This window comes from Apteryx mantelli, chromosome 14, assembly GCF_036417845.1.
Source record: "Apteryx mantelli isolate bAptMan1 chromosome 14, bAptMan1.hap1, whole genome shotgun sequence".
Taxonomy (NCBI): domain Eukaryota; kingdom Metazoa; phylum Chordata; class Aves; order Apterygiformes; family Apterygidae; genus Apteryx; species Apteryx mantelli.
Window position 1 is genome coordinate 22,237,841 of NC_089991.1, and position 27,579 is coordinate 22,265,419.

At 57.4% G+C, this 27,579-nt stretch overlaps 2 protein-coding genes and 3 pseudogenes across 2 annotated transcripts in view; all 5 read right to left on the reverse strand.

Moving 5' to 3' along the window:
• The window catches only part of LOC106488064 (protocadherin gamma-C5), a 230,036-nt gene that overhangs the window by 79,231 nt on the left and 123,226 nt on the right, over window positions 1-27,579 (reverse strand). The window lies entirely within an intron of this gene.
• On the reverse strand, window positions 707-3,320 carry LOC106487720 (protocadherin gamma-A3 pseudogene; annotated as a pseudogene).
• On the reverse strand, window positions 6,318-9,813 carry LOC136993365 (protocadherin gamma-B5 pseudogene; annotated as a pseudogene).
• On the reverse strand, window positions 19,621-22,241 carry LOC136993366 (protocadherin gamma-A12 pseudogene; annotated as a pseudogene).
• LOC106499865 (protocadherin beta-15-like) lies at window positions 23,470-27,367 on the reverse strand. Its single transcript, XM_013961521.2, has one exon. It carries the CDS (start codon window positions 27,264-27,266, stop codon window positions 24,741-24,743), a length of 2,526 nt encoding a protein of 841 aa, XP_013816975.2. The 5' UTR covers window positions 27,267-27,367; the 3' UTR covers window positions 23,470-24,740.

A 27,579-nucleotide genomic window follows, 5' to 3' on the forward strand; every position in this document is an offset into this window, starting at 1 on the left:
GCAACGCGGCCTCATATAGGCTCTTTTTGAACTTATATCTCTCCAAAGACAAGGCCACATTTGGCTGCAACAGGGACACATGCGCCCTGGCGTGCGCCAAGCACCTCGGAGCCTGCGTGCTCATCAGCAAAGAAACCTCCTACTCTCTGGGAACAAAGGCTCACCTCGTTCTGCCACGAAGGGACAGAAAGTCTCTCTGTGAACACGCTCTTCCTCATCACCAAGGTCTTCCTCACCAGCAAATGCTCACACTCTACTTCAGACCGACTAAGACACCCAGCAGGGTCACCTACCCGTAGGCAGCACATCTTTACACAGAATCTCGCGCTGCCTAAATGCTTGTGATTCCATTACCCGCCTACTGATTACATCCGTTTGAAAGAGTTAGTAGCAGATGAAAAGGGCGTGTTGTAAGAGGAGGGTGATAACATCAGCGATCAAAAAATAAAAATAAAAGATTTTACGTTTCTGACAGTTCCGCACCATCTGTAGCGCTGCAAAAGCAAATTACAGCGGCAATAAGATTCGAATACCCTGCCCAAGGAGCAGGCAATTCAAAACAAAAGCACGCACACACATCCCACGCTCCATGCCAGCCCTAACGCTGCCACAGTAATGCAGCGGTCAGCTCGCAGGAACAAGAGAGAAACACCGATATATTGGGTGCACGCATCTTTGCCTGATTGGCCTCTACTCAGAGCTAGGGCTATGTAGGGGTAACACAGAGCACGGCCGGAAAAGCGCGCAGCAGCAGCACAGCGAAGCTTAAAAGGAGCGTAAGGGTCTCGCTGGAGGGACTCACCAGCAGGGCGTCTCCGCTGTCGCCGCGGGCGCTCGAGGGCTCTTCGGGCAGCAGCGGCGCGCCTTTGTCGGGCGGCGGCGCGGCCGGCAGCGTGTCGGAGCAGCTGCCGGCCGGACAGCGGAGCTGGCTCTTGCGCGAGTCGGCCGTGAGCGAGACGTCGTGCGAGTAGGAGTGCAGGAAGGCGCGGACGCCGTCGATGCCCACGAAGTGCGAGGCCGGGACGGCGCGCAAGGCGCCGCTGCCCGCGGCCAGCAGCCGGGAGCGGCGCCAGCGGCGCAGGCGCAGCGCCAGCAGCGCCAGCAGGAAGGCGAGGAAGAGGCAGCACACGGCCGCCACGGCCACCACGAGCCAGCGCGTGAGGCTGCCGCCGGGCTCGCCCGGCGCCGCCGCGCCGCCCAGGTCCGCCAGCAGCTCGGCCACGCTCTCGGCCAGCACCACGGTCAGCGTGGCCGTGGCCGACAGCGCCGGCTGCCCGTGGTCCTTCACCACCACCAGCAGGCTCTGCCGCAGCGCGTCGCGCGCCAGCGGCAACCGCGCCGTGCGCACCTCGCCGCTGTGCAGCCCCACGCGGAAGAGCCCCGGCTCCGTGGCCTTGGCCAGCTCGTAGGACAGCCAGGCGTTCTGCCCCGAGTCCGCGTCCACCGCCACCACCTTGGCCACCAGCGCGCCGGGCTCCGCCGAGCGCGGCGCCAGCTCCACGCCCGTCCAGCCCGCGCCCGGCGCCGCCGGCGGGTACAGCACCTGCGGCGCGTTGTCGTTCTCGTCCACGATGAAGAGCCGCACCGACACGTTGCTGCTCAGCGCCGGCGCGCCGCCGTCCTCCGCCCGCACCCACAGCCCCACCTCGCGCACCTCCTCGTAGTCGAAGGAGCGCAGCGCGTACAGCGCGCCCGTCTCCGCGTGCACCGACACGTACGACGAGAGCGGCGCGCCCCGCACCTGCGCCTCGCACAGCCGGTACCGCACGCGCGCGTTCTGCCCCCAGTCCGCGTCCGCCGCGCGCACCGTCAGCACCAGCGCGCCCTTGGCGTTGTTCTCGGGCAGCCAGGCGCTGTAGCGCGCCTCCGCGAACACCGGCGCGTTGTCGTTCACGTCCAGCACCCGCAGCGGCAGCACCGCGCTGCTCCACAGCGCCGGCGACCCGCCGTCCGTCGCCCGCACCGTCACGTTGTACTCCGGCACCTCCTCGCGGTCCAGCTGCCTCGCCGTCACCACGCTGTAGTAGTCCTCAAAGGACTTCTCCAGGCGGAACGGGAGCGTGTCTGGGAGGGAGCACGTTACTTGTCCATTCTTACCGCTGTCTCGGTCTTTTATATTCAAGAGGGCGATTACGGTACCAGGAGGGCAATCCTCGAGCACGGAACTAATGAAAGACGTCATCGTAATTTCCGGAGAGTTGTCATTTACATCGAGAAGCTTTAAATGCACTTTGGCACGATCAGACAGTCCTCGTCCATCCCGTGCTTCTATTTCCATTTCATATGATTCTGACTCCTCAAAATCCAGATCTCCTAATAGTGTTACTTCCCCAGTTTCCGAGTCCAAGTGGAATATCTGGGAAATCTTTGCTGGCATATTTCGGAAGGAATACGTTATCTTTGAGTTTATTCCTTCGTCATTGTCCGAGGCGTTTACCGTGAGCAACCTGGAGCCCACACGAGTATTTTCCAAAACACTCACTTCGTAGGCTGATTTTGAAAAAGTTGGAGCGTTGTCGTTTGCATCCTCAACAATAACTCTGATTCGTGCAGTTCCCGATCGGACAGGATCTCCGCCATCAGTGGCTTTGAGGACCAGTTCATGAACTGCTTGTTTCTCGCGATCCAACGCTTTTTCTATAACCAACTCAACGTATATCATACCGCGCTCCCTGGTTTGTGCATCCAGAGAGAAGTGCTCATCACCACTGATTTTATAATCCTGCAGAGAATTAGACCCGAGATCTGGATCTTGCGCCTCCAGTAGAGAGAAACGTGTTCCGACGGGTGTGTTCTCACCGACTTTTAATTCCTGCTCCGCAGTCTGGAAAGTCGGGGCATTATCGTTTATGTCTGTTATTTCAACTTCGACTGCAAATATCTTCATAGTATTTTCTACAAAAATCTGGGAATGTAGTAGACATTTCTGCCTTTTACTGCAAATCTCCTCGCGGTCTATTCTGCCAGAGACATACAAATGACCGGTCTTTGTGTTCAAAGCAAAATATTGCGCCTTACCTTCTTGCATAACCCGCACGCCGCGGTGGCGGAGCGCCGCCAGCTCCAGCCCCAGGTCCTTGGCCACGTCGCCCACGAAGGAGCCCTTCTGCAGCTCCTCGGGCACCGAGTAGCGCAGCTGCCCCCACGCCAGCTCCCACGCCGCCACCAAGGCGCACCACAGCAGCGCTCGCCCTCGCCCTCGCCGGCCCCAGCGCCTCCCTGTGTCCGCTCGCATCTCCGCCACGGCCCCGCCGCCACCGGAATCCCCCGCCGGCTCCTCCGCGCCGCTGGCGCTCCGGCACGGCGCTCCGGTCCGCTCTCGCCGCCCCGGCCCGCTCTCGCCGCCCCTCCGCCTCGCTGCAGCGCGGCTCCGCACCGCACCGCCCGCTCCGAGCCCGCCCGGCCGCCGAGCCAGCGAGCCAGCGAGCGAGCCCGGCGCTGCGGCGGGCGGGGCTGGCTGCAGCGCTCCGCTCCCTCCTCTCCTCCTTGGTGAGCAGCGGCGCCCGCAGCCTCCGCCGAGAACTGCAGCCACAATTTTCACCCCAGCCTCCCGCTCGTTGCATTTTCCACGACTCTCCCGCACTACAGGGGCGGAAAAAATCATGCTTGAGAACTTCGGCTTCGCACAAGGGGAATAGCGTCTGCATCTGCAGTTCCCCTCTTCGGAAACTGTGATTTCTTTTCCGCAAGCTGATCATACAAGAAAGGAGGCAAAGGGTTCCCTTGCGGGTGTTCTAGCCATCTTTTCCACCGCACAGCACACACACACACACTCAAAAAATTGCTTCGGGAAATTTCGTAAAGTAGATTACACTTCATATTACGGACAGTAAATATCATGGGCTCATCCTCCAAATCTTCTAAGCGCGCACTCTCCACCTCGAATCGCGCAGCTCTTTGCAGTAGCCGTGCGAACGATTTCCTGCCCCGCCATCAATTTTCTGAACAGCAATGGACCCCTGAGGTCTGACTGACTGCCTTCGGATTCATTTTGTACCTCCAAAGAATTATCTTCTCGGTGTAGGCATCTTACGGTACTAGGCAAAGGCATTTGTGAAAACCACCTGCACTCAGCCCATCCCCTCAGCAGCATCCAGGAGCCTTTCCTCCCTGCAACGGAGCACCTGGACCCTGAACAACAGGAATGCAGGTAATCGCCGTTTCCAATGCGTCATTCCTTCACTGAGGTAAATCGGGGCCCCTTAAAGCTGTAGGATAGGCACGAATCCATCCATATCCTGCAGAAAACAAGGATAGGTGCAGGCGCAAGTCGACACCGTTCGCAAGGCTACGGCCAAGCACTAAACACCAGCAGAATGAGGTGCTAAGGAGTTTCTGACAGGGACAAGAAGCCAAAAGGAGGAGTTAAAAAAGCAAGCAGAAGGAACCAGAGCCCCTGGGCGGACCGTGATTAGCAGCGAATGGTGTCCTGCTCCAACGACTAATCACCACAAAGTGAGAAACTGTCGCCACGAGGGCACAGTTGCCAAGCAAGAAAAGACCCCTACGTTTAAAGGAACCAGCAGCACCTTTAACGAAGACGGTTGTTACAGAAGGCAGCTGGCACCGTGGACTTCACGTTAGGCAGCGGGTAAAAACTGCCATGGACGAACAGGTGAGACCTGAGTAAGATAAACGGAACCCTGAGTAATCGGGAAAGAACCGGTAGCATTCACCTCGGTGAGGCTAGAGCGAGGCTCAAGGAGCACAAAGGAAGCCCTCCGAGACAGGCGAGCACCTTCTCACCTGACTGGAATACAACGAGTCCCTTCGACTTCCAGACCCAGACTAACAGCAAAACGGAACAGTGTGGAAGCTCACGGAAATCCTCGTAGGAGGAGGAGGAGGAGCAGCAGGAGGAGGAGCAGGAGGAGGAGCAGGAGGAGGAGGAGGAGGGAAAAGCATTACTCCGTGAGACAGAACTAGATGATATCTCACGAGCTGCGGGACTGAGTCAGGACTGGCTACGTAAATACCCATGACAAACGATATCGCAAGCGACCTTTCTGGAACTAATGTCTACGACAGTTTATGAAAGCACAAGGATCCCCGATCGCCTCCCGCGACCGTCTGTGTTTTCCCACAAACGACCTCAGGGAAAGCTGCCAAGGCACTTACTGCTCGTGGTAGGATTTCACTCATGAATGCACCTCGAAAGGCACCGCTCCCTCCTATTTCAACATTCAGAGATAACCTGGCGGGGAAAAAAAGGCACATGGCTTTTAAGACACCTCTCCTCCTGCCGAGGCGAGGCCGCTGAAGACAGCAGGAGATGAGGACGGGGGCTCAAAGGGACACCTCAGAGCACAACTTTCAAAGTACGAGCATAAAAAATCAGATTAAGAACGTCAACAAAAGTGATAAATTTCAGCTATTTTCCTGCCATTATTAAAGCAAAACTAGAAGACGATAAAGGACATTCCGAGATTCTTACAGTAAAACTGAATGCTTTTTAACGAATGTTGATCGTGAAAGAACCCCTCACCCTCCCCCCCAAAAAAACAACACACAAAACCCAAAACAAAATACACAACATAACAGGTGCACTGTGACATTAAAATTACAAGTTATTGATTCAATAAATATCTCGGGGATTACGGATTATGGAGGTGTCTAAAAAATCCTTGCTAAAGAAAAAAATAAAAGGCGTAAAGAACAGTTCACATTAAAAAAAAAAAAACGGTTCTCGAATGGACCTCTCTCTCTTGTGAATGGAAAAAGGTATTAATTCAAACTTTCAAGTAAAAAAGGCAGTGTTTGAATGTTCCCATTTATGAAACAACATACAAAGACACACACACCCCAGCATCATTAGCGGGTTATCAAACTTTCAAAAGCGTGTCCCGCAACTTTCAAAGCACGAGCATAAAAGATCAGTAATGTTACTGCTCTGTCAAGTGCAGCGATCGCATCCCTCCCAGAAACGAGTAGTAGATTTTTGCAGAGCCTCATTTTGCAACACATCGAGGCACTCCGATTTTTAAAATACGTACAATCGCGCACCTCAGCAATGCAAAACCTCGCTTAAAACCCGCAAGAACTCGGAGAAAGGAAAGCAGCAAAGAGTAAGCGAATCACGCGCTATATCATGAACTGAAAATGTCGTCAGAAGGGACCGTTCCCACCAAAACAAATGTTCCTAGCAAAACACGGCAGTGTGACATCCTCGCGCAAGTCGGAGGAGGCAAAAGCAGTGCTGAGTGAGGAGGAGTCAACACAGTATTTCATGAGCTCCAAGACTGTCGTCACTGGTATGTCAATAACCACGTCAAGCCATATTGCAAGTGACGAATCCGGTCCTAGTGTCTGCGACAGCTTTAGGGAATGAGAAGTCTTCCCGAGCAGCTCCCTGGGCTATCCCTGTGTTCCTGAAAAGGAAATCAGAGACGCCTACGAGAGTCATCTCTCCTGCTGCCGAGGCGAGGCCGCTGAAGACAGCAGGAGATGAGGACGGGGCCTCAAAGGGACACGTCAGAGCACTCATCCCGAATCACGCAGGGCAGTCAGGCCCGGACAAAGCGACGGTCCCACGAGTGCTATCGTTTGCGGAGCAGCCTTCCTCCAGAACCTGGCAGGGCAGGCAGCGACTTGGGGATCAGGCGTCGCACACCCACACGCCGCACACACAGGCCGCCCCTCCCGCCCACCCTCTCCACACCCCACGCATTCAGCGGCGTGAGCACACCCGGCCTCGATGCGCTCACCACGCGGGGAAAATGAGGAAACAAAACAACCCGCCTCGTCCTCAGATGTCACTCACATTCGCCCACTCCCCACAAGCAGAATCAGGAGACCTCAGAATACATACAGTGGGGGTCCGCATTCACCGTTACTGACGCATACCGCTTCAAACAGCACTACTCTCCCGGCCACGACCTCCCAAGTGAGCCCACGCGCGTGTACGCTGATGACCCCACGGGCGCCGTGTTTCAGTTCCTGCTCTTAGTCACGAAACAAGGGCTCATCCCTTCTCATTACAGCACACAAGTGCAAACGACAGAAGCCCCCGCCGCCACCCGGTGCCGCGCGCACACACACGCGCGCACACACACGCACACGCACACGCACACGCACAAAGAGATTTGGTGAGAAGAGAAGGAAGGGTGCGAGAAGACGGCTGGGTCGGCTTACAGACCTGCACTGCGTCGGGGTCCGGCGGCGGCTCCGCCGGGGCACGGCTGCTGCTCGGCGTCAGCATCCCGGGCGGGTCCCCGCTGAGAAGATCCTCGACGGCCCGGCTGGCGAGCGGGGCCGGCAGCAAAGCGCACTCCGCCACGGCGCGGCCCGGGGCCACGCACAGGTTGTAGGAGTAGGGCAAGGTGCCCTCGCAGAAGTCGGCCGGGAAGGCGGCGCCGGCCACGGAGAGCCGCTCGGCGCCCAGGCAGCGCAGCACGGCGGGCGGCCCGGCGCGGCGCACCCGCGCCGCCACGGCCAGTGCCACGCTCAGCACGAACAAGGCGGAGAGCAGCGCCAGCGCCAGCACCAGGTAGAACTGCAAATCCGCCGGCGACTCGCCGCCCGCCGCCCGCTCGCTCAGCGCCGGCAGCGCCTCCTGCAAGCTCTCGGCCAGCACCACGTGCAGCGTGGCCGTGGCCGACAGCGCCGGCTGCCCGTGGTCCTTCACCGCCACCACCAGGCGCTGCCTCGCCGCGTCGCGCTCCGACACGGCCCGCGCCGTGCGCACCTCGCCGCTGTGCAGCCCCAGCCCGAACAGCGCCGGCTCCGTCGCCTGCACCAGCTCGTACGACAGCCACGCGTTGCGCCCCGAGTCCGCGTCCACCGCCACCACCTTGGCCACCAGGTAGCCGGCCTCGGCCGACCGCGGCACCACCTCGAACGGGCCCGCGACCGGGCTCCCCGCCGCCGCCGACGACGACGAGGACGCCGGCGCCGGCCACAGCACCTGCGGCGCGTTGTCGTTGAGGTCCACCACGAAGACGCGCACCGTCGCCGTCGAGCTCCGCGCCGGCGACCCGCCGTCCTGCGCCCTCACCTCCACGGCGAACTCGCGGCACTGCTCGTAGTCGAAGGAGCGCTGCGCGTACAGCGCGCCGCTCCGCGCCTCCACCGACACGTAGGGCGCCGCCGCCGCCGCCTCGCCCGCGCTGCCGCCCACCAGCCAGTAGCTCACGCGCCCGTTGGCGCCCGCGTCCGCGTCCCGCGCGCGCACGCGCAGCACCGCCGCGCCCGCCGCGTTGTTCTCCGCCACGTAGGCGCTGTAGGCGGCTTCCTCGAACACCGGCGCGTTGTCGTTCACGTCCGACACGGCCAGCGCCAGCGCCGCGCGGCTGCAGAGCGCCGGGCTGCCCCGGTCGCTGGCGAGCACCGTCACGTTGTGCTCGGCCGCCCGCTCCCTGTCCAGCGCGCTCGCCGTCACCACCTTGTAGGAGCTGCCCGACGACGCCACGATCGCGAACGGCGACTCGCCCTCCAGCTCGCACCGCACCTTCCCGTTGTCGCCAGAGTCCGCGTCGTGCACGTTCACGACGGCCACGACGGTGCCGGGCGGCGAGTCCTCGGGCACCGGGCTCGACACCGACAACGTCGTGATCTCGGGCGCGTTGTCGTTCTCGTCTGTGAGCTCTACGTGCACCTTGCAGTGACCGCGGAGCCCGCCGCCGTCCCTCGCTTCCACTCCGAACGTGTACTCATGCCTCTCCTCGAAATCCAGAGTCCCTTCATTTCGGATGGCGCCGCTGTCGCTGTCTATGCTGAAGACAGCGCGGACAGCCTCCGGCACGTTGCTGAAGGCGTACGACACTCGGCCGTTGGAGCCCGCGTCCGCATCCGTGGCTCGCACCTGCAGCACCAGCGACCCCGCCGGCAGGTTCTCCCGCACTCGCGCCTCGTAGGCGCTTTTGCTGAACACGGGCGCGTTGTCATTGAGGTCTGTCACGCTGATGCGAAGCTGCACAGTCCCCGACCTCGCTGGAGCCCCGCCGTCCACCGCCGTCAGCACCATCTGAAAGGAGCTCTGCTTCTCGCGATCCAAAGCTGCTTCTAGCACCAGCTCGGGCTGCCGGCTTCCATCCGGGCTCTCCGCCACTGCCAGCGAGAAGGACGGGTTTTGAGTGAGCTGGTAGCTGAGCAGCGAGTTGCTTCCCACATCCGGATCTTGCGCCATCTCCAGCGGAAATCGCGCACCCGGAACAGTCCATTCCGGGATCTCCAGATCGAGAGCAGCCTTGCTGAAGACCGGCGAGTTGTCGTTGATGTCCTGGATGGCCACGTCGACGTGGAAAACGTTGAGCGGGTTCTGCACCACCGCCTCGAAGCTGACCGAGCAGGACGCAGAGTCGCCGCACATCTCCTCCCGGTCCAGCCTCTCGCTCACGTACAGGTGCCCGTTCTCCGCGCTCACGGCGAAGTATTTCAGCTGCCGTTTAGCCGCCGAGACCAGGCGCAGCTGCCGTGCCGGCAGCTCTGCCGGGCTGAGCCCCAGGTCCCGCGCCAGCGGCCCCACCACGGAGCCGCTGCCCGTTTCCTCGGCAATCGCGTAGCGCAGCCGCTCCGGCGCCGCCCGGCAGCACACCGGCAGCAGCACGGCCAGCAGCGCGACGTGCCTGGCTGCAGCCCGGCGCTGCGCTGCCTGCCTCGCTCCCATCCCCGCCGCTCGCCGCCTTCGCTGCGCCTCGCCTCCCGTCCTCCGGCGCTTCCTCGCTCTGCAGATCCCCCGCAGCTGGCTCGCAGATCAACCGGCGCGGCGAGAGCCAGCCGCCTCTGCTCCACTCTGTTCTGCTCTCCCGTGCTCTGCTCTGCCGTGCTCTGCTCTGCTCCGCTCTGCTCTCCCGACTCCGAGGCGGGCGCTGTGCGAGCGAGCAGCCGCCCCGCGGGAGGCTGCGGCAGCTCCGGCTCCGGCTCCGGCTCTGGCTGCGGCTGCGGCGCAGCATCGGGCAACAGCGGCACCCGGAGTCCCCGCGCCGCCACTGCAGCTCGCCAGCAGCAGCCCAGGGCCCCGCGAAAGCTCCATGCTGCGGCCGCGCTCTCCCCAAGGGAGCTCATCATCCAAGAGCTGCTCCGTAGCAGCCTCCAGGCGTTACCGTGTGCCAGCCCGTGCTGTCACAGACCGTGGCCTCGGGGAAGCGATCAGTCGTCTTCTCTGGGATCGGCTTCGGTAAGTCAGAGCTGCGGTTTCAGCTGTTGGCGCCAAAGGTGGTATCGTGATAAAGATATGCTGTAGATATATTTGGTTTGGGCGGGGATGAGGAAAGCCGCCTATCAGCGGCATAGCGAAAGCCATCCCCTTCGACCTTATTTATCCAGCACAGCATGCATCGCACAAACATGTGCACGCCCGCGTCTTGCTGGAATCGGCATTTCCTGTAAGGTTCACACGCTGCTCTTTGATTCAGGGGCATAGCCAGGTGCTCCTTTAGCACCTCGGCCTCGAGAGTTCCGTGTCTGAAAGCGTTGCAAAACTGGAACACATCTCCTCTGTAAGGTAACTCGCTTTCAAGGCCGAGCCCTAATCTACAGTCTGTCAGCCTGCAGGGAGTGTCTGATGCCCTGAAGGGATTCACCATCAAAGCATTTAACTTCCCCTAGTAGGTGTCCTGCCATAATGATGACAACGGTTCTCTAACCTGCCGTGCTCTAGTGAGGCTTCTAGCACTTCGCCCATACTTGTCTGGCCTACGAATAGGCTGTAATCTGCAAACAAATGATACTGTGTCTCCATTTAAGAGAGAGCAGAACATATTTTGTATGAGGACCAGGGTGGTTCCCCACATTTGACAAAGAGGCGTCTGTTTGGAATAGAGACCCGTTTTAGAGCTGAAAGCTCCAACCCCTGGGAAACAGTTCTTACAACCGGAACTCCCTTGTCCCGGGCCAAGGGTATTCCAGCAAGCAGTGAACAGCTCTCAGGAAGGCCTAGGAAAGGCCTCTGGCTTCAGCAAGTCCTACTTCCAATTTTGCAAACACACACTGCTTTCTGATACACCAAATTCACTCTTCTGTCACTCCTGGCTGAGGAACACGTCTTATGCAGACCATGCAGTCATAAGGACTCGCAGGTGGCCTTCTCGGCACAGCCATAGACACACGTGACTCCATTCTCATCTCTTCCACACCTCAGCCTCTCCGTTCTCCTCAATGCAGTGACCCCAAATGGCATTTCTCGCAATGCTTTGCAGCCATCGAGTTTAGGCACAGGCCCCACTGTACTTGTTCCTGTTTCCCACCCCATCGCTACATTATTGTGGTCATGAGCACGTGGACCTACTGATAAAGCACACTGGTGATCTCAGTTTCTGGCAACGCCAGCCCTGACCGTTCCTCAAGGACATAAGAAGCCTCACACTTTGCAGCCTCAGAGCCCTGCACAAACACAGTCCTGTTTACCACGTGGAAGCCACATGGCTTTTACCCATCAAGAAACCTCACATTCCCTGGAATCCATGTGTTGCCTTCTTTTTTCAGGACACACCATACTATGCATACCACACTCCTTCCCGTGTGGTAGGATCACCTCTGGAAGCATGCAAGCTCTCTACATATATTTCTAAAGAGCATAACATGCCTTCGACCATAAGTAAGACTTAGGGTATATGGGCTATAGGGTATAAAATAGCTGTGTGAGTTCTTACTACTTCCACCTTCCACCCAGATTTCATACCAAACAAGTAGCCTACCACTGCTCTCAGGTTCCTGAGTACATACTGCATTCATACATTGTTGGTCACGTCAACACAGTAAAGCTGGAGGCATGCAGAAGATGCCAGCGTGACAGCATTCCCACAGAGAGGCAGGCGTTCAGAAGCCTTCACTGACATGGAACCTCCCATCAAAAAAACAAAACCAAGAAACCACAAAAGCCCTACAGACAGTATCTGTTGCAGGCCTGAGGAGAATGGGAGAGACGTGCGTGACAGTTCTCTAGGCCCTTCTCAAGTGCTGGCAATCTCCAGGAACAGGGACAGCCATCACTCGTTTCCCACCCTACAAAGGCTAGAAGAGATGGAAAACTGGACCATGCATCTTCCATGAACAACAGCTTTCTTTCTTTCTTTCTTTATGTATTTAGAATACAGTTCTAAGCGGGGGCAGCGCTCACTGAACTGCATTGCCTCTGACTTCACGGGTCCACTGAGACAGTGCTTTCGACTTGACACAAGAGCTTTCAGTTCCCCAAAGAACTAAGAAGGCATTCTGTCCTCTCGTAACGACATCGAGGGCTCCACACGCCACTGGGAACCATGCTCCAGCTTGCTTTCTCACACTTTGCCCAGACTTCCAAGGCCTAAGGATAGGCTGCCGCCTATAAACATACAGTTGTTTATCTCCACTCACAAGCCGGCAGAGTACCTTGGGAAGAGCACAACGGTGATCCCCTACTCAGGTCAAGTGGTGCCTCTCTCGTATGCACATACATTTCACACCTCGAAACTTAGCAAGCAGTCATGTCGCTCTTCCAGCCTCTTACTCCATCCACAGCTTGGAGCTCAGTGTTCTCCCAAAGCAGGGAAGTCCAGCAGGCAACCAGCAATACGCAGGCACACCTAGGAACAAACCCAGGCGGCTCTACTTCCCTCCATGGCACGCCTGAACCTCTCACTTCTCTTCCACGCAGTGATGCAATGGGGATTTACCACAGTGCTTTAGAGCCACCACAAGACTACGCTATCTCCATGCTCAGCTCCCTCCCTCCTGCAGCTGATGGCTCTTCTCTGTGGATCCCAGACACAGCCAGGAAATTCATTGTCCCCACAAAGGATCCTCCTGCCTTGTTTCCCCACCATCGAGGCAAGAGCGATGGGCAGGCTCAGAACACGCCACAAGTGTCACTGCTTTTCCTAGCGCCTTCCCCACATGATGGTGGTCCTCAGCACCTAGAAACAAAGTCAAATCAATGCAGTCCCTTGTTTTCCCCTTTTGCACTTCTATTTCCGGGAAGCCACACCAATTTGGTAAAGCCCTGTGCTTAGTTACAAGGAAAATGATTTCACACTGTTGTGCTTGAGACCCTGTTGCCTTGGGGAGCTTCTAGGCAAAAGTCCTGTTACCCAGCCTTATCCAGCCTTAGGATATCATGTTCAGCTGAAATTATTTCTGCCTGCAACTGTGACCTTCCTTCTGCCATTGGAGAAGGCCTGGTTCCAGTCCTGGGCTATGCAGGATGGCACACCGAGAGGCAGGCCATGTGTCTGCAGGCCTCTAAGAGAGCAGAACAGCCCAGAAGTAGCTGGTATTTGCCAGAAGCACTCTGCACCAGACTATACCGTGTTAGTGTGAGGCCAGCTTGAAAGAGGGGCATCAGAGGTGACACGCGTGTGCAGTAACGACAGACTCTTTATCACAAAGCAGTAGCTCAGACCTCTCTGTCATTTTGGATTATTAATGTTACTGAAACCTCCAACAATAAATAAGACTGGCCTGGTTCCAGCCCTGGGCTGGAATGCAGGATGGCACACGGAGAGGCAGGCTGTGCGTCTGTAAGTCCTCTAAGAGCTGAAAACAGCCCAGAAGTAGCTGGTATTTGCCAGAAGCGCTCTACACCTCATCGTACTATGTTAGCACATTGCCAGCTGGAAAGTGGGCTATCAGAGGTGCCAGTGGGGTTGCAACTGTTCCCAGCGAGCTCAGCATTTCCCTGATGTCATTTGCAGTTGCTTTGCCACAACTCTGCCTTAAAAACTCACTCCGCAGGCACCTGGAAGTCAGGGAGGCCTCAAGTTGCATGCTAGGCCCTAAATTCTTACTATGGTCTATAGAGGAGGGAGCGGGGGAGGCGGGAGGTTCATTTTCAGAAATTTTCATCAGCTCCCATGAATTCTGGTGCTACGTGGCCTGCTCCTCTCCCATGCATATGAAGCCATAAGTGTGAATGTCTTATTGGAGGCCTCTGAATCTCCGTGTTACAAGAGATTATGAGAGATTCTGGTTGAGCTTCTGTGCTTCATCTTCCTCTGCCATAAAATTGTGTCTTCAGGTGCTTGTGAGCTTGTCTAGGGAATTAAGTGTTTGCTGCAAAACAACCCCAACAGGTCCAAAAGCAAAAGCCCACTCCGCAAGCGTGAAATAAGAAGACAAAGCTTGAAGCTCAAGGCTAGGAAATCTTTTTTTCTTTCCAAAAAAAATAGAAAAGGAAAAGAAATTGAAACATACAGAAATGATGGAACCATAGGTTACTATTTTAGACTACGTCACTTGTAGTAAGCACATAATAACGGGATCGAATAAGTAACAAATATTAAAGGAGGCTCCTCACAAAGCTCACAACAGGGACCATAGCCACAGCTCCTCACTGTACTTCGGACAATAACAAACGAAATTGCATAGAATGACAACTGTGTGCCAAATATACCAAGACCAACGGAACTGTTACACTACAGCCAACTCTTTCACCTGCCCTGTGTCTACACAAACTTAGGTCTTCCACTTGCCTACAAACGCACCTGGCAACAAGAAATGAAAGCGTGGAACCAGCAGCATGGCCATTTTGAAGCCCAGACTGACCAAATGAACTGCAGTAACCAGGCGTACTATCCAAAGTAACCTAACCTAAAGTAACCAAAAAAACCCCAAAGACATACATTCATCTCCACTTTTAACAAGACAGCATTAAAATGTGCTCGTTTTACACATCCCCTGTGTCCCCCAGTAGACAATCACACACAATCCGCCCGACTCTCATCTCAAACCCTTCACAGCTTGTGTGGTTGTCTTTGGCCCTCATACGTTGTAAATGAGTATCATCAGATGACCAACCGGACAAACCATTTCTTCATGACATGCATCAGGATCACAACATCGACCTAAAGCTGTCATCTCTTCCCAAAAGCTAACATGCACAGGAATAGCTGAATTATAAACAAAAGGCAGTAAAATGAGTTACAGCCTGGCACATTCTTCCAATACCTAGCCCAAGCTAAAGGCAATGCAAAACAGAAGTACGCACACGTATCCCACGCTCCATGCCGACTCTAGCACTGCCGAAATAATTCAGCAGGTAGCTCGCAGGAACAAGTGAATGTGCACACATTATATTCGTGAGTAACGCAACCTAATTAGCCACTACTTACAGGTAAAACAACAAATAATGCTGATTGAGAAAACCGGGCACTAAAGGTAACACACATGATAGCACGCCAATATAACCGAACTGCTTATTAAACTTGCTCCTTTTCTGTCTCTCTGTACCTGGCTGGCAGAGAAGAGGGAAGGCCAAAAGAGAGTAGGTGCTTTGCCCTGAGCACAGCCTGACGCTGACGTGGATTCTGTCCATAAAGCGGTTGGGGTGGACTTTCTTGAAATCTCTGCAGCTCGAGGACCACCATAACAAGGATCTCACATTGTTTGGTTTTAGCACACTGCCTGTGTGCTGCAAGTACTCCTGCCTGCAACTGTGGCCTTCCTTCTGGCATTTGAGAAGGCCTGGTTGCAGCCGTGGGCAATACAGGACGGCACACCGAGGTGCAAGCTGTTGCCAGAAGCACTCTAGAGCAGGCCATCCATGTTAGGGTGTGTCCAGCTGCAAAGAGGGGTATCAGAGGTGCCAGGAGTGTGCAATAGTGCTTGTTTAGCTCCCGCTAACCATCTGGAGTAAGCAACGGGTGGGGGTGTATGCAAGTGTTCTCCCCGAGTTCCTTCTCACAAAGCAGGAGCTCAGATTTCTCAGTCCTTTTTGGGTATTAATGTACACAGCCACAGCCTGCAGGTGACCCCAGTGAGGCAAGTGCTCCACTACTGTCATTTATGGCTTCTCTGCCCCAAGTCTGCCTTGAAAATTCACCCCCAGAGCCCCTGGAAGTCAGTGAGGCCTCAACTTGCAAGCTAGGCCCTCAATTCTTACTCTGGCCTATACACAAGGGTAGAGCCCTTGCCCTCATTTCCAGAGACTTGCAGGAGCTCCTGCTCATTTTGTGCTGAGCGGCCTGCTCATCTCCTGTGCCTCTGAAGCCGTAAGTGTAAATCTCCGTGTGTTACGAGAGAGAATGAGAGATTCTGGTTTAGCTTCTCTGCTTTCCCTCAGCAATACAATTCTGTCTTCAGGAGACTTCCAGCAGACAAAGCTTGAAGACAGCTCAAGGCTAGGAACACCTAAATGCAACTGTGGTGAAACTCTCCATTGCAGTGTTACAAGGCCATACAGGTGGGAAAACAAGATTTCCCACAGGAATTGCTAGGCATTCTAGCCACGCAGCACTTCTAGAGATAGACAGTTCTTGCTTGAAGACACAATCCTCAGAGGACTGTCACCACCTTCAAGGACAGGAATAACAGGGTCTTAGCCGAACTGGCACAGGCCTTGGCGCAAAGCGTTTACTCAAAGCATTCCCAGCTAAGTGCACTGCTGACCCGCCTACCTTCCCCTTCCTAATCCAGCCTCTCACCCTCCTTGCGCTGCCTGCATATGCTTTAGTTGGCACAGAGCTATCTGACTTTTGGCCCAACCTATGCCACAAGCAACAGCATTGCATTCAGAGACGTATTAAATGTATAACATATATATAAATATATGTATAACAAAGCCATGCTTTTCATAGCTTTAAACATTAAAGGCAGGGATGCTAATTGCTCCTCCTGTCATGCCTTTCTAACAGATGCCATCTTTCACCCACTATCAGGCACACTGAGGCCTAGCTTTAGGTCATGACAACAAACATGGCCAGCATTTGAAACATCCACAAACAAAGGAATCATAGCATAATAATTTAGATTGCAGCACTCCCAGCAGGTCTATAGTATCTGGTAGATGACAAAGAAGCAGGAGGCCTCCCCCAGAGCTCCCGGTAGAGATGACAGCCTATTTGGGGAGCAAGTTTATTTAGACAGAAGGAACTGAGATTGCATGATGCCACAACTGTTTGCTTGATGTAGGAAGTAAGACAGAAGGGGAATGCAGCAAACCACATACCCTGTGTCCTTCAGCAGTCCCTCAGACAGAGCCCCTTGCCTCAAACCCTTCATAGCTTATATGGTTGTCTTCGACTCTCACAATTTTCAAATGCACATCACCCAAACTCCAGCTGCACTAACCATTACCAGCTGCACATACAGACCATTTCTCTTGATGAGGCACCAGGATCGCAGCGTGCACATATACACACAAGGGAGGTACATCTGTACGCTCACCACACCAGTAAGACAAAACACACATGTTCTAAAGCATATGCATGATGTAAGGCTGAAGTAAAAGACGTGCGGGCTTACAGCAAAGACTGGGTTGCCGGACTATTGCCTTAAAGACACTGTTCAAGAGCCTCCTTTAAGGAAGGACACGTGCTATTGCCAAGATATGCGACTCTTCTCCTAACATAACATTGGCAGCTATTCCCCCAGCAAAAATATTATTGAACACAACAGCACACACACATCTCCTACATGCCACACAAACTCTAACCCTGCGGAAAAAAAAAAAAAACAAACAAATGAACAGGACCTGTTTCAGCTGAGCAAGAGACATTGACAAACAATGCATCAGTACCCAAAGCTGTGCCTCCAACTACAAAGAAACCCGCCTACAGATAGGAAAGCCCAGCACTAGAGAAGTCTAGAGCAGCAACGCAGTCAAGCTTAAAACCAGCGTAATGGTCTTGCTGGAGGGACTCACCAGGAGGGTGTCTCCGCTGGCGCTGCAGGCGCTTGAGGGCTCTTCTGAGCAGTAGCTCAGATCTCTCTCTGATGACAAGTTGTCATCAGTGTGCATGGATCTTTGTACCATATGGCCCTCCTGTGCCTAGGAAGCCAGAAGTGTGAATGTCTTCTTGCAGATCTCCTCCGGAATCTAAGTCTCATGGGGGCTAGAACAGCGTATATGAGAGATTCTGGTTTAGCTTCTCTGCTTCATCTGCCTCACATGTAAGAATTCAGTCTTCAGATGGTTGCGAGCTTGTCTGGGGAGTTCAGCGTTTGCTGCAAAACAATGCTGACAGGTGCAAAAGCAAAAGCCCACTCTGTAAATGTGAACGAGGAAGACATGTAGCAAACCAAGCTTGCAGGTGGCCCAGGCCTGGGAAACCTACATGCAGCTGTGATGACACTCTCCATCATGGTGTTAAAAGGCCATACAGGTGGGAAAACGAGTTTCACACAGGAATTAGGAGGCATTGGAGTCCAGCAGCACCTTTGTATATACGGAGTTATTGCCTGAAGACACATTCATCAGAGCGTTGTCACCACCTTCAAGGACAGGCATAACAGAGTCTTAGCATAACTGCCATGGGCGTTGGCACAAGGCACGATATCAAAATATTGCCTGGCCAAATGAACTGCTGACCCACATATCCCGCACTTTCTCACCCAGCCTCCCACCCTCAGTGCACTGCCTGACAACCCTTTACTTGCAGCGCAGATAATATCTGACCCTAGGCCGTATATAGGCCATAGGTGAGAGCATTGCGTGCAGTGACATAATAGCAAACATGTTCATCAGAGCCTGTTTTCAGCTGAAAACATTAAAGGTATCTATGGAAACTGCTCCTCCACTCATACATTTACAGCAGATATCATCTTTAAACCATTATCACACACTTCGAGGTCTAGCTTGAGATCATGACAACAAACAAGGCTAGAATTTGAAGCCTACTGAAATGAAGGAATCATAGCATGATTTTTAGTTTATGTCACTTGTAGGAGGTATATAATAAAGGTATCTAGTAAGTAACAGCTATTGAGGAGGCTCCTCACAAAGCTCACAGCATAGACCATAGCCACATTTCCTCAGTCACACTTAACAATAAATAAGACTGGATGAAACCACAGCTGTGGATGGAAAATAACAACTAAGACGAAGGTTTCCACCCATCTTCTATTCACTTAAAATTAGAATTCAGACAACTTTTCAGCCAGCCCTATGTCTACACAGACAGAATTCTTCAGCCTGACTAAACATAGTGCAACAAAGGTGCAAGCGATGACCCAGCAACGCGGCCTCATATAGGCTCTTTTTGAACTTGTATCTCTCCGAAGACAAGGCGACATTTGGCTGCAACAGGGACACATGCGCCCTGGCGTGCACCAAGCACCTCGGAAGCCTGCGTGCTCATCAGCAAAGAAACCTCCTACTCTCTGGGAACAAAGGCTCACCTCGTTCTGCCACGAAGGGACAGAAAGTCTCTCTGTGAACACGCTCTTCCTCATCACCAAGGTCTTCCTCACCAGCAAATGCTCACACTCTACTTCAGACCGACTAAGACACCCAGCAGGGTCACCTACCCGTAGGCAGCACATCTTTACACAGGATCTCACGCTGCCTAAATGCTTGTGATTCCATTACCCGCCTACTGATTACATCCGTTTGAAAGAGTTAGTAGCAGAGGAAAAGGGCGTGTTCTAATGGGAGAGTGATAACATCAGCGACCGATTGACAGGCTTTCTACAAATTGCAAAGAACAAGCCGATCACGAAGAAAATACCTTTAAAAAAAAGAGTTTACGTTTCTGACAGTTCCGCACCCTCTGTAGCGCTGCAAAAGCAAATTACAGCGGCAATAAGATTCGAATACCCTGCCCAAGGAGCAGGCAATTCAAAACAAAAGCACGCACACACATCCCACGCTCCATGCCAGCCCTAACGCTGCCACAGTAATGCAGCGGTCAGCTCGCAGGAACAAGAGAGAAACACCGATATATTGGGTGCACGCATCTTTGCCTGATTGGCCTCTACTTAGAGCTAGGGCTATGTAGGGGTAACACAGAGCACGGCCGGAGAAGCGCGCAGCAGCAGCACAGCGAAGCTTAAAAGGAGCGTAAGGGTCTCGCTGGAGGGACTCACCAGCAGGGCGTCTCCGCTGTCGCCGCGGGCGCTCGAGGGCTCTTCGGGCAGCAGCGGCGCGCCTTTGTCGGGCGGCGGCGCGGCCGGCAGCGTGTCGGAGCAGCTGCCGGCCGGACAGCGGAGCTGGCTCTTGCGCGAGTCGGCCGTGAGCGAGACGTCGTGCGAGTAGGAGTGCAGGAAGGCGCGGACGCCGTCGATGCCCACGAAGTGCGAGGCCGGGACGGCGCGCAAGGCGCCGCTGCCCGCGGCCAGCAGCCGGGAGCGGCGCCAGCGGCGCAGGCGCAGCGCCAGCAGCGCCAGCAGGAAGGCGAGGAAGAGGCAGCACACGGCCGCCACGGCCACCACGAGCCAGCGCGTGAGGCTGCCGCCGGGCTCGCCCGGCGCCGCCGCGCCGCCCAGGTCCGCCAGCAGCTCGGCCACGCTCTCGGCCAGCACCACGGTCAGCGTGGCCGTGGCCGACAGCGCCGGCTGCCCGTGGTCCTTCACCACCACCAGCAGGCTCTGCCGCAGCGCGTCGCGCGCCAGCGGCAACCGCGCCGTGCGCACCTCGCCGCTGTGCAGCCCCACGCGGAAGAGCCCCGGCTCCGTGGCCTTGGCCAGCTCGTAGGACAGCCAGGCGTTCTGCCCCGAGTCCGCGTCCACCGCCACCACCTTGGCCACCAGCGCGCCGGGCTCCGCCGAGCGCGGCGCCAGCTCCACGCCCGTCCAGCCCGCGCCCGGCGCCGCCGGCGGGTACAGCACCTGCGGCGCGTTGTCGTTCTCGTCCACGATGAAGAGCCGCACCGACACGTTGCTGCTCAGCGCCGGCGCGCCGCCGTCCTCCGCCCGCACCCACAGCCCCACCTCGCGCACCTCCTCGTAGTCGAAGGAGCGCAGCACGTACAGCGCGCCCGTCTCCGCGTGCACCGACACGTACGACGAGAGCGGCGCGCCCCGCACCTGCCCCTCGCACAGCCGGTACCGCACGCGCGCGTTCTGCCCCCAGTCCGCGTCCGCCGCGCGCACCGTCAGCACCAGCGCGCCCTTGGCGTTGTTCTCGGGCAGCCAGGCGCTGTAGCGCGCCTCCGCGAACACCGGCGCGTTGTCGTTCACGTCCAGCACCCGCAGCGGCAGCACCGCGCTGCTCCACAGCGCCGGCGACCCGCCGTCCGTCGCCCGCACCGTCACGTTGTACTCCGGCACCTCCTCGCGGTCCAGCTGCCTCGCCGTCACCACGCTGTAGTAGCTGCCCAGCGAGCTCCGCAGCCGGAACGGCAGACCCGCGCCCAGCGAGCACCTCACCTCCCCGTTCGCGCCCGAGTCCCGGTCCTGCACGTGCAGCAGGGCCACCACCGTCCCGGCGGGAGAGTCCTCCGACACCGCGCTCAGAGACGACGTGACTGTTATTTCGGGTGCGTTGTCGTTCATGTCAGTCACCGCGATCACGACTTTCGCCGTGTCGGAAAGGTCCCCACCGTCGTGTGCCTGCACCCCCAGCTCGTACGAGCTGCCTTCCTCGAAGTCCAGGCTCCTCACCAGGGTGATCGCTCCCGTTTCCGTGACCAGCTGGAATATTTGCGATGCTTTCACTGAAATCTTCTGAAATGAATATTTCACCTCTCCGTTGAGCCCGGCGTCGGCATCGGTGGCTCTGACGGTGAGCAGGGTGGAGCCCACGGGCACGTCCTCCGGCACGCGCACCGTGTACAGCGCCTGGCTGAACACCGGCGCGTTGTCGTTCGCGTCTAGCACGACCACGCGGATCCGCGCCGTGCCCGTCCGCGCCGGCTCCCCGCCGTCCAGCGCCCTCAGCACCAGCTCGTGAAACGCGCCTTCCTCCCGGTCCAGCGCCTTCGCCAGCACCAGCTCGGGACGCTTCTCCCCACCGGGGCGCGTCTGGACGGCCAGCGAGAAGTGCTCGTCGCCGCTCAGCTCGTAGCGCTGCAGGGAATTGCTCCCGCTGTCCGGGTCATGAGCCTCAGCCAGGGGAAACCGCGACCCCGGTGCTGTTATCTCGCTCACTTTCAGTTGCGTTTCTGCCTCTGGGAAGCTGGGCGCGTTGTCGTTAATGTCTCTGACCTCCACTTCGATTGCATAAACCTTCATTTCGCCCTCCACTATCACCTCACAGCGCAGCACGCACTCATCCGCGGCGTCGCAGACCTGCTCTCTGTCTATCCGTTCCGCCGCCACTAAGTGCCCGGTCTTCTCATGCAGAGCAAAATATTGCCTCCTACCTTTGTCTGCGATGCGGGCGCCGCGATGGCGGAGCGCCGCTAGCTCCAGCCCCAGGTCCTTGGCCACGTCGCCCACGAAGGAGCCCTTCTGCAGCTCCTCGGGCACCGAGTAGCGCAGCTGCCCCCACGCCAGCTCCCACGCCGCCACCAAGGCGCACCACAGCAGCGCTCGCCCTCGCCGGCACCAGCGCCTCTCTCGCGCCCACATTTCAAAGCTCGGGCCGCCGCTTTCGCCCTGCTGCTCCCGGCCGAGCCTCCCCTCCCCTCGCAATAGCAGAACCAGGCTCCTTCCGCGCCGCGCTCTCTTCTGCGCCGACCTTGCAGTCCGCCGGCTCCTCTCTCTCGGGCTCGCTTCTGTTCTCGCGCTCTCTGGCTGCCGATCGGCCCATCGTGAGCAAACAGCGACACTCACAGCCTCAAAGAATCACTGCAGCGCTCTGGCGCCGGCAAACGTCATCCCTACTCACAGCTCCACTCCTTCTCAGCCGCATATGCGAATGCCCGCTCACACTATGCTTGATAACATTGCACCGAGACGCAAGACCACATCTGCACGCTTCAGGCATGTATTCACCCCATCATACACCGCAGGCTAGCATCAGATTCCAACGAACTTCTAGGAACATTCAAAGACTTGAGCAACGCTGGAGAAATGGCATGGTAGGGCTTTCCCATGATGGGAAAGGCTTTTAGGAGCAACAGGAACCTGCACAGGACAAGCTGCAAAAACAGCGTGGCCGTTTCGAGGGGAGGGGCGGGGGGGGGAAATGCAAGCGTTGCTTTCTGTAACCATCCTCTATATTATAACACAGGACTACTATAAGGCACACGACTACAGGAAACGGCTGCCGGACTTCATCGGGTGGTAACCATAGTAAAACACGGGACACACAAGTTCCGAGCAGCCGGGAACTCTCCTCAGCCTCAGGACTTGCACACGCCTTTTCATCGGGGCCTCCCCACTCTCTCCCGGGGTGACCCCCCCCTCCCCCGACGCTTTTCAACACCCAATGCCCAACTCGTGGCGCTCCCAAGAACACCTTCCCCAAGGAACCCCTGTGTCTCTGTGCTGCCCCCTCCTCTCAACCTCCCGGCACCTTAACGTCAGGCACGTTTCTAAAGAGCACCCGTCTGGACCTCTGCAGGTAACGTCCTACCGTTGCCATTCTAGTTACAGCCGTCTTCGGAGCCCACGCGCTCACACGGCTCCTTCGCTCCAGCACGCCGTGAAGCACAAGCGGGGCTCTGGAGCCGCACCTCGCTGACTTGCAGGCGCCTTTGCATGCCCAGGGCCACTGCTGCTGTAGGCGCCGATAGCCCGCGACGGTCATTGAACTCGGCCTTTCGCAGCCACTTTCCCCAGGGGTAAAGAAAAATGCTCAGCGTTATCTCGCCCTCTCCCCCGCCCCCGCCCCCAGACAAACCTTCACACTGCTGAAAGCCTTTGGGTGCTTTACAGAAGGTGGAACGAACGAGATATGTGTCCAAAGCTGCCTCCGCAGCCGACGTGTATTTCATTGCAGCAATGGCATGCGAGTGCTTTTATTCTTTTTATTGCTTTGTTTTTCCAGAGAACGCTTACAATTTTCCACTTGGTGACTGCAATTCCATACAACGCGACGGTTTCCGAATACTCACTGCTCGGCAGCCTTCGTTCAAGCAGTGCGTTCCTACATCGCGAGTGACAACTCTTAGTTCAAAGCATGCGACAAACACTGTTAAGAGGCAGTTAGCATACGACAAGGAAAATCGGGGGGAAAAAAGGAGAATGCAAATGCTCTAACGAGGAATACCACATCGGCACCCACTTCGAAGGCCCTTTCGCACTTCACATCAGTTCTAGCTTCAGGGCAAGCCCTTCGAAGAGACACGGGCAATTTCTTTACAACCATCCGCTCAGATTGAATACCTGCGCACGATTTGGTATAGTTGCAGTCTACCCCGGCAACGTTCCTTCTCCTATATGTCCGAGGCGAACTCAAGCACATTCCCTCTCTTCCTCCCTCCCCGCCCACAACCACCATTCCCCTCGGGAAGTTGGGTCTTCTGTACTCGGACAAAACCACCTTTATCGACTGCTGAGTTGGAAGAGCGCGAAGCAAAACGGATGGATGTAAGGACTTCGATGAGTCATCCCGCAGCGCCGTTGTATTACGTGCTGATACACAACAGGGCTACCGCTATACACCATCAAAGCAATTGTTCAGAAGATCAAACACACTCCCCAGAAAGAGAGGTCCAGGGCCCGCGGAAGGCAGAGAGCAGAGCTTGCACCACATTGCACCAAAGTACCCGTTACTTCAGGCTCTTTAGTAGCCGGAGGGGGGGGGGCGGGTTTACAGCGCAGGCTTCAGCAAACGCCTGGTTTGTCTTTTCAACCTCGAGACCGTGCTGCAGCACAGAAGTGCGGTTAGAACTGCTGCTTTATTTCCTTACAACGAGTGAGACAAGGGCTTAACAGGACGCTCCGCAGCTAACTCTGCTCCGCAAACGCTTCAGAAACGGCTACAGAGGAAAGGAAGAAAAACAAACAAAAAAACCCCGAACCAATGAGGAAGCCAAACTTTTTTTTTCTTTTTCCTTTTTTTGTTGCTGATGTTGGTGGTGGTGGCAGCAAACCGTTGTAGTGGCTCGGGATACGAGGGAAATTGGTGACGCTAATTGCGCCTGCAGGTTTCCTCTGGGAGGAACATTGCCGCGTCTCTTAGCCCGGGTCCCTCCCCACTCAGGGTCTGCCAAGTGCTGAACACCCTGTTCCACGCCGTCTTAGGAGGGAAGCGTCAAGCCGCTGACTATGCTCACGTAGCACTAGTCAAAGGCAAGCTTGCCGAACGGTGCCGCAGGCAGCGTCCCGTGGCTCTGCGGTCGCGGTTGCTCCGCGCGGGGGAGGCCGCTGGGGAAATCCTCTTCCCCGGCAGCGCCCCCGCCCGTGCCGCAGCGCTGCGGCGGCAGGCTGGCGAGGACCGGCTTCAGGAACTTGAACTCGCTGCTGCCCGAGCCCGTCGTGAGGCTCACCTCGTAGCAGTAGGCGTGCGGCAGAGTGCCCGTGCCGGCTGCGTGGGCCACGCCGCTCTGGAAGTCGCCGGGGCCGTAAAGCACGGTGCCCTCTTTCAGCGCCTTTCTCTTGCACACCTTGCAAGCGACGAAGGCTGCGGCCGAAGCGAGGAAGAGGAGCGAGACGAGGGCCAGGGAAACGATTAAATAAAGCGTCAGGGAGCCGCCCTCGTCCTGCGGGGCCAGGCCGCTGCGCGGCATGTGCGCGTCCGAGAAGCCGTCGAGCAGGAGCGCCCCCAGCACCGCGGTGGCGGACAGCGGCGGCCGCCCGTTGTCCCGCACCAGGACCACCAGCTTCTGCTTCACGGCGTCTCTCTCGCTCACCGGCCTCCTCAGCCGCACCTCCCCGGTTTGGGCCCCCACGGCGAACAGCCCGGGCTCCGTCGCCTTGAGCAGGTGGTAGGAAAGCCACGAATTCTGCCCCGAGTCCGCGTCGACGGCCACCACTTTGGTGACGAGGTAGCCCGCCTCGGCCGACGTGGGCACCAGCTCGCTGGACGGCGGCGAGCTGTCCTGCGCGGGGTGCAGCACCACGGGCGCGTTGTCGTTTTCGTCCACCACGACGATGCGCACCGTGACGTTGGCGCTGAGGGACGGCGAGCCCGAGTCGGCGGCGCTCACCACGACCTCCAGCTGCCTCACCTGCTCGTAGTCCAGCGGCCGCAGCACAAACACCTTCCCGTTCTCGGAGTTCACGGAGACGTAGGAGCGCGGCGCCCGCTCGGCGGGGCGCGCCGGCGCCAGGGAATAGCTCACCTTCGAGTTGGGCCCCACGTCCTCGTCCGCGGCGCGCACGGCCCCCACGAGCGCGGCCGGCTCGTTGTTCTCACGCACGTACATGGTGTACGACGTCTGGTTGAACACGGGCGCGTTGTCATTGACGTCGGAGATGTCCACCGTGAAGGTCTGCGTGGTCGTGAGAGGCGGGGACCCCGCGTCGGCCGCCGTGACGGCGAGGACGTACTGCGCCCTCTCCTCCCGGTCCAGGGCGCTCGCTGTCACCAGCTCGTAGTAGTTCTTATAGGCAGGCCTCAGCGAGAAAGAGGGCTGGTCCTCGAGCGAACAGACGACCTTCCCGTTGTCCCCGGCGTCCCGGTCCTTAACGACAAAGAGGCCGACCACCGTCCCGGGCAAGGCGCTCTCGGCCAGGGGGCTGCTGAAGGAACTCACCACCAGCTCCGGCGCGTTGTCGTTCACGTCCACCACCTCCACCACCACCTTGCACAGCGCGGAGAGACCCCCGCCGTCGCTGGCGCGCACGCTCAGCTCGTGTTTCTCCGCCGCTTCGAAGTCCAGGCGCTGGGTGACACGAATTTCACCACTCACCGGGTCGATCTTGAACGCCGAGTGGCTGTGCCCCACCGCTTGACCGAACGAGTAGCGTATCTCCCCGTTAGCTCCCACATCCGCATCGGTTGCGACCACTCGCAGAACCACCGAGTCCTCCGCGGCGTTTTCCAAAACCTGTCCATCGTACACCTCCTGCGTGAAGACAGGAGCGTTGTCATTTGCGTCCAGGACAACGATGCGGATCTGGGCCGTCCCGCTCCGGGGCGGAGAGCCTCCGTCCGTGGCAATGAGATTGAAAGCAACCTCCGGTTGCTCCTCTCTGTCCAGCGGCTTTTCCAAGACTAATTCGACGGATTTGCCGCCTCTACTCTGACTCCGGAAAGAGACGCTGAAATACTCGTTCTCGGGAGCGATGCTGTAAGCCTGCAGGCTGTTGCTGCCAACATCTAGGTCCCGAGCCCCCTCCAGAGGGAAACGGGACCCCGGCTCGCTCGTTTCCGGGATCTTAAAAGTCACTTGTTCCTCCGGGAAAACTGGCGAGTGGTCATTGATATCCTCTACGGCCACCTCGATCCGAAAGAACTGCAGAGGGTTGCCCAGCAGCAACTCAAAGGCGACCGTGCACGTGACGGACTGGCCGCAGATCTCCTCCCGATCGATCCTCTCCCTAACTGCCAGGCGGCCGGTGCTGCGGTCTAACCGAAAATACTGCCGGCTGCCGTCCGAAAGAAGCCGGGCGTCGCGAGCCCGGAGCTGCGCCACGTCCAGCCCCACGTCCTTCGCGACATGAGCCACCAGGGAGCCGCTCTCCCTCTCCTCGGCGACGGAGTAGCGAATGGGCTCGGAGCGAACGTGCGGCACGGAGAGCAAAACACAGAGACAAAGCACTTGCCTTGCAGACGCCATGTCGGGCCCGGCGGACACCCTCCGTCTGCCGCCTCGCCTGCCCGGTCCTCCGCGGAAATGCCCGCACGGAAACGCGGCAGCCATGCGGGCGGGCGCCCCTGCTCGCCCAGTCCGCTACGCGGCCCGGAGGGCGGCCCAGGAGGCCCGGACGCCGCTCGCACGGAGGACCGCTCGCCGCCGCGCTCGCCGCCCCTCTCGCCGCCGCCGCCGCCGCCGCCGCCGCCGCCTCCCCGCGCCGCAGCGCCGCTGCAGCGCCGCCTTGGCCAACAGCACCACCCTGCGGCCCGCGGCCGGAACTGCTCCCGCCGGGCCGCGGCCGAGCGCTCGCCTCCCCCGCGCCGCCGCCAGAGCCCGGCCGCCGCTGGCACCAGCCGCTCGCCAGGGGCGCCGCCGGGAA

Excerpts from the sequence above, each read along its gene's own strand:
- LOC106499865 (XM_013961521.2), bottom strand. The coding sequence starts at position 27,266 with ATGGCTGCCGCGTTTCCGTGCGGGCATTTCCGCGGAGGACCGGGCAGG.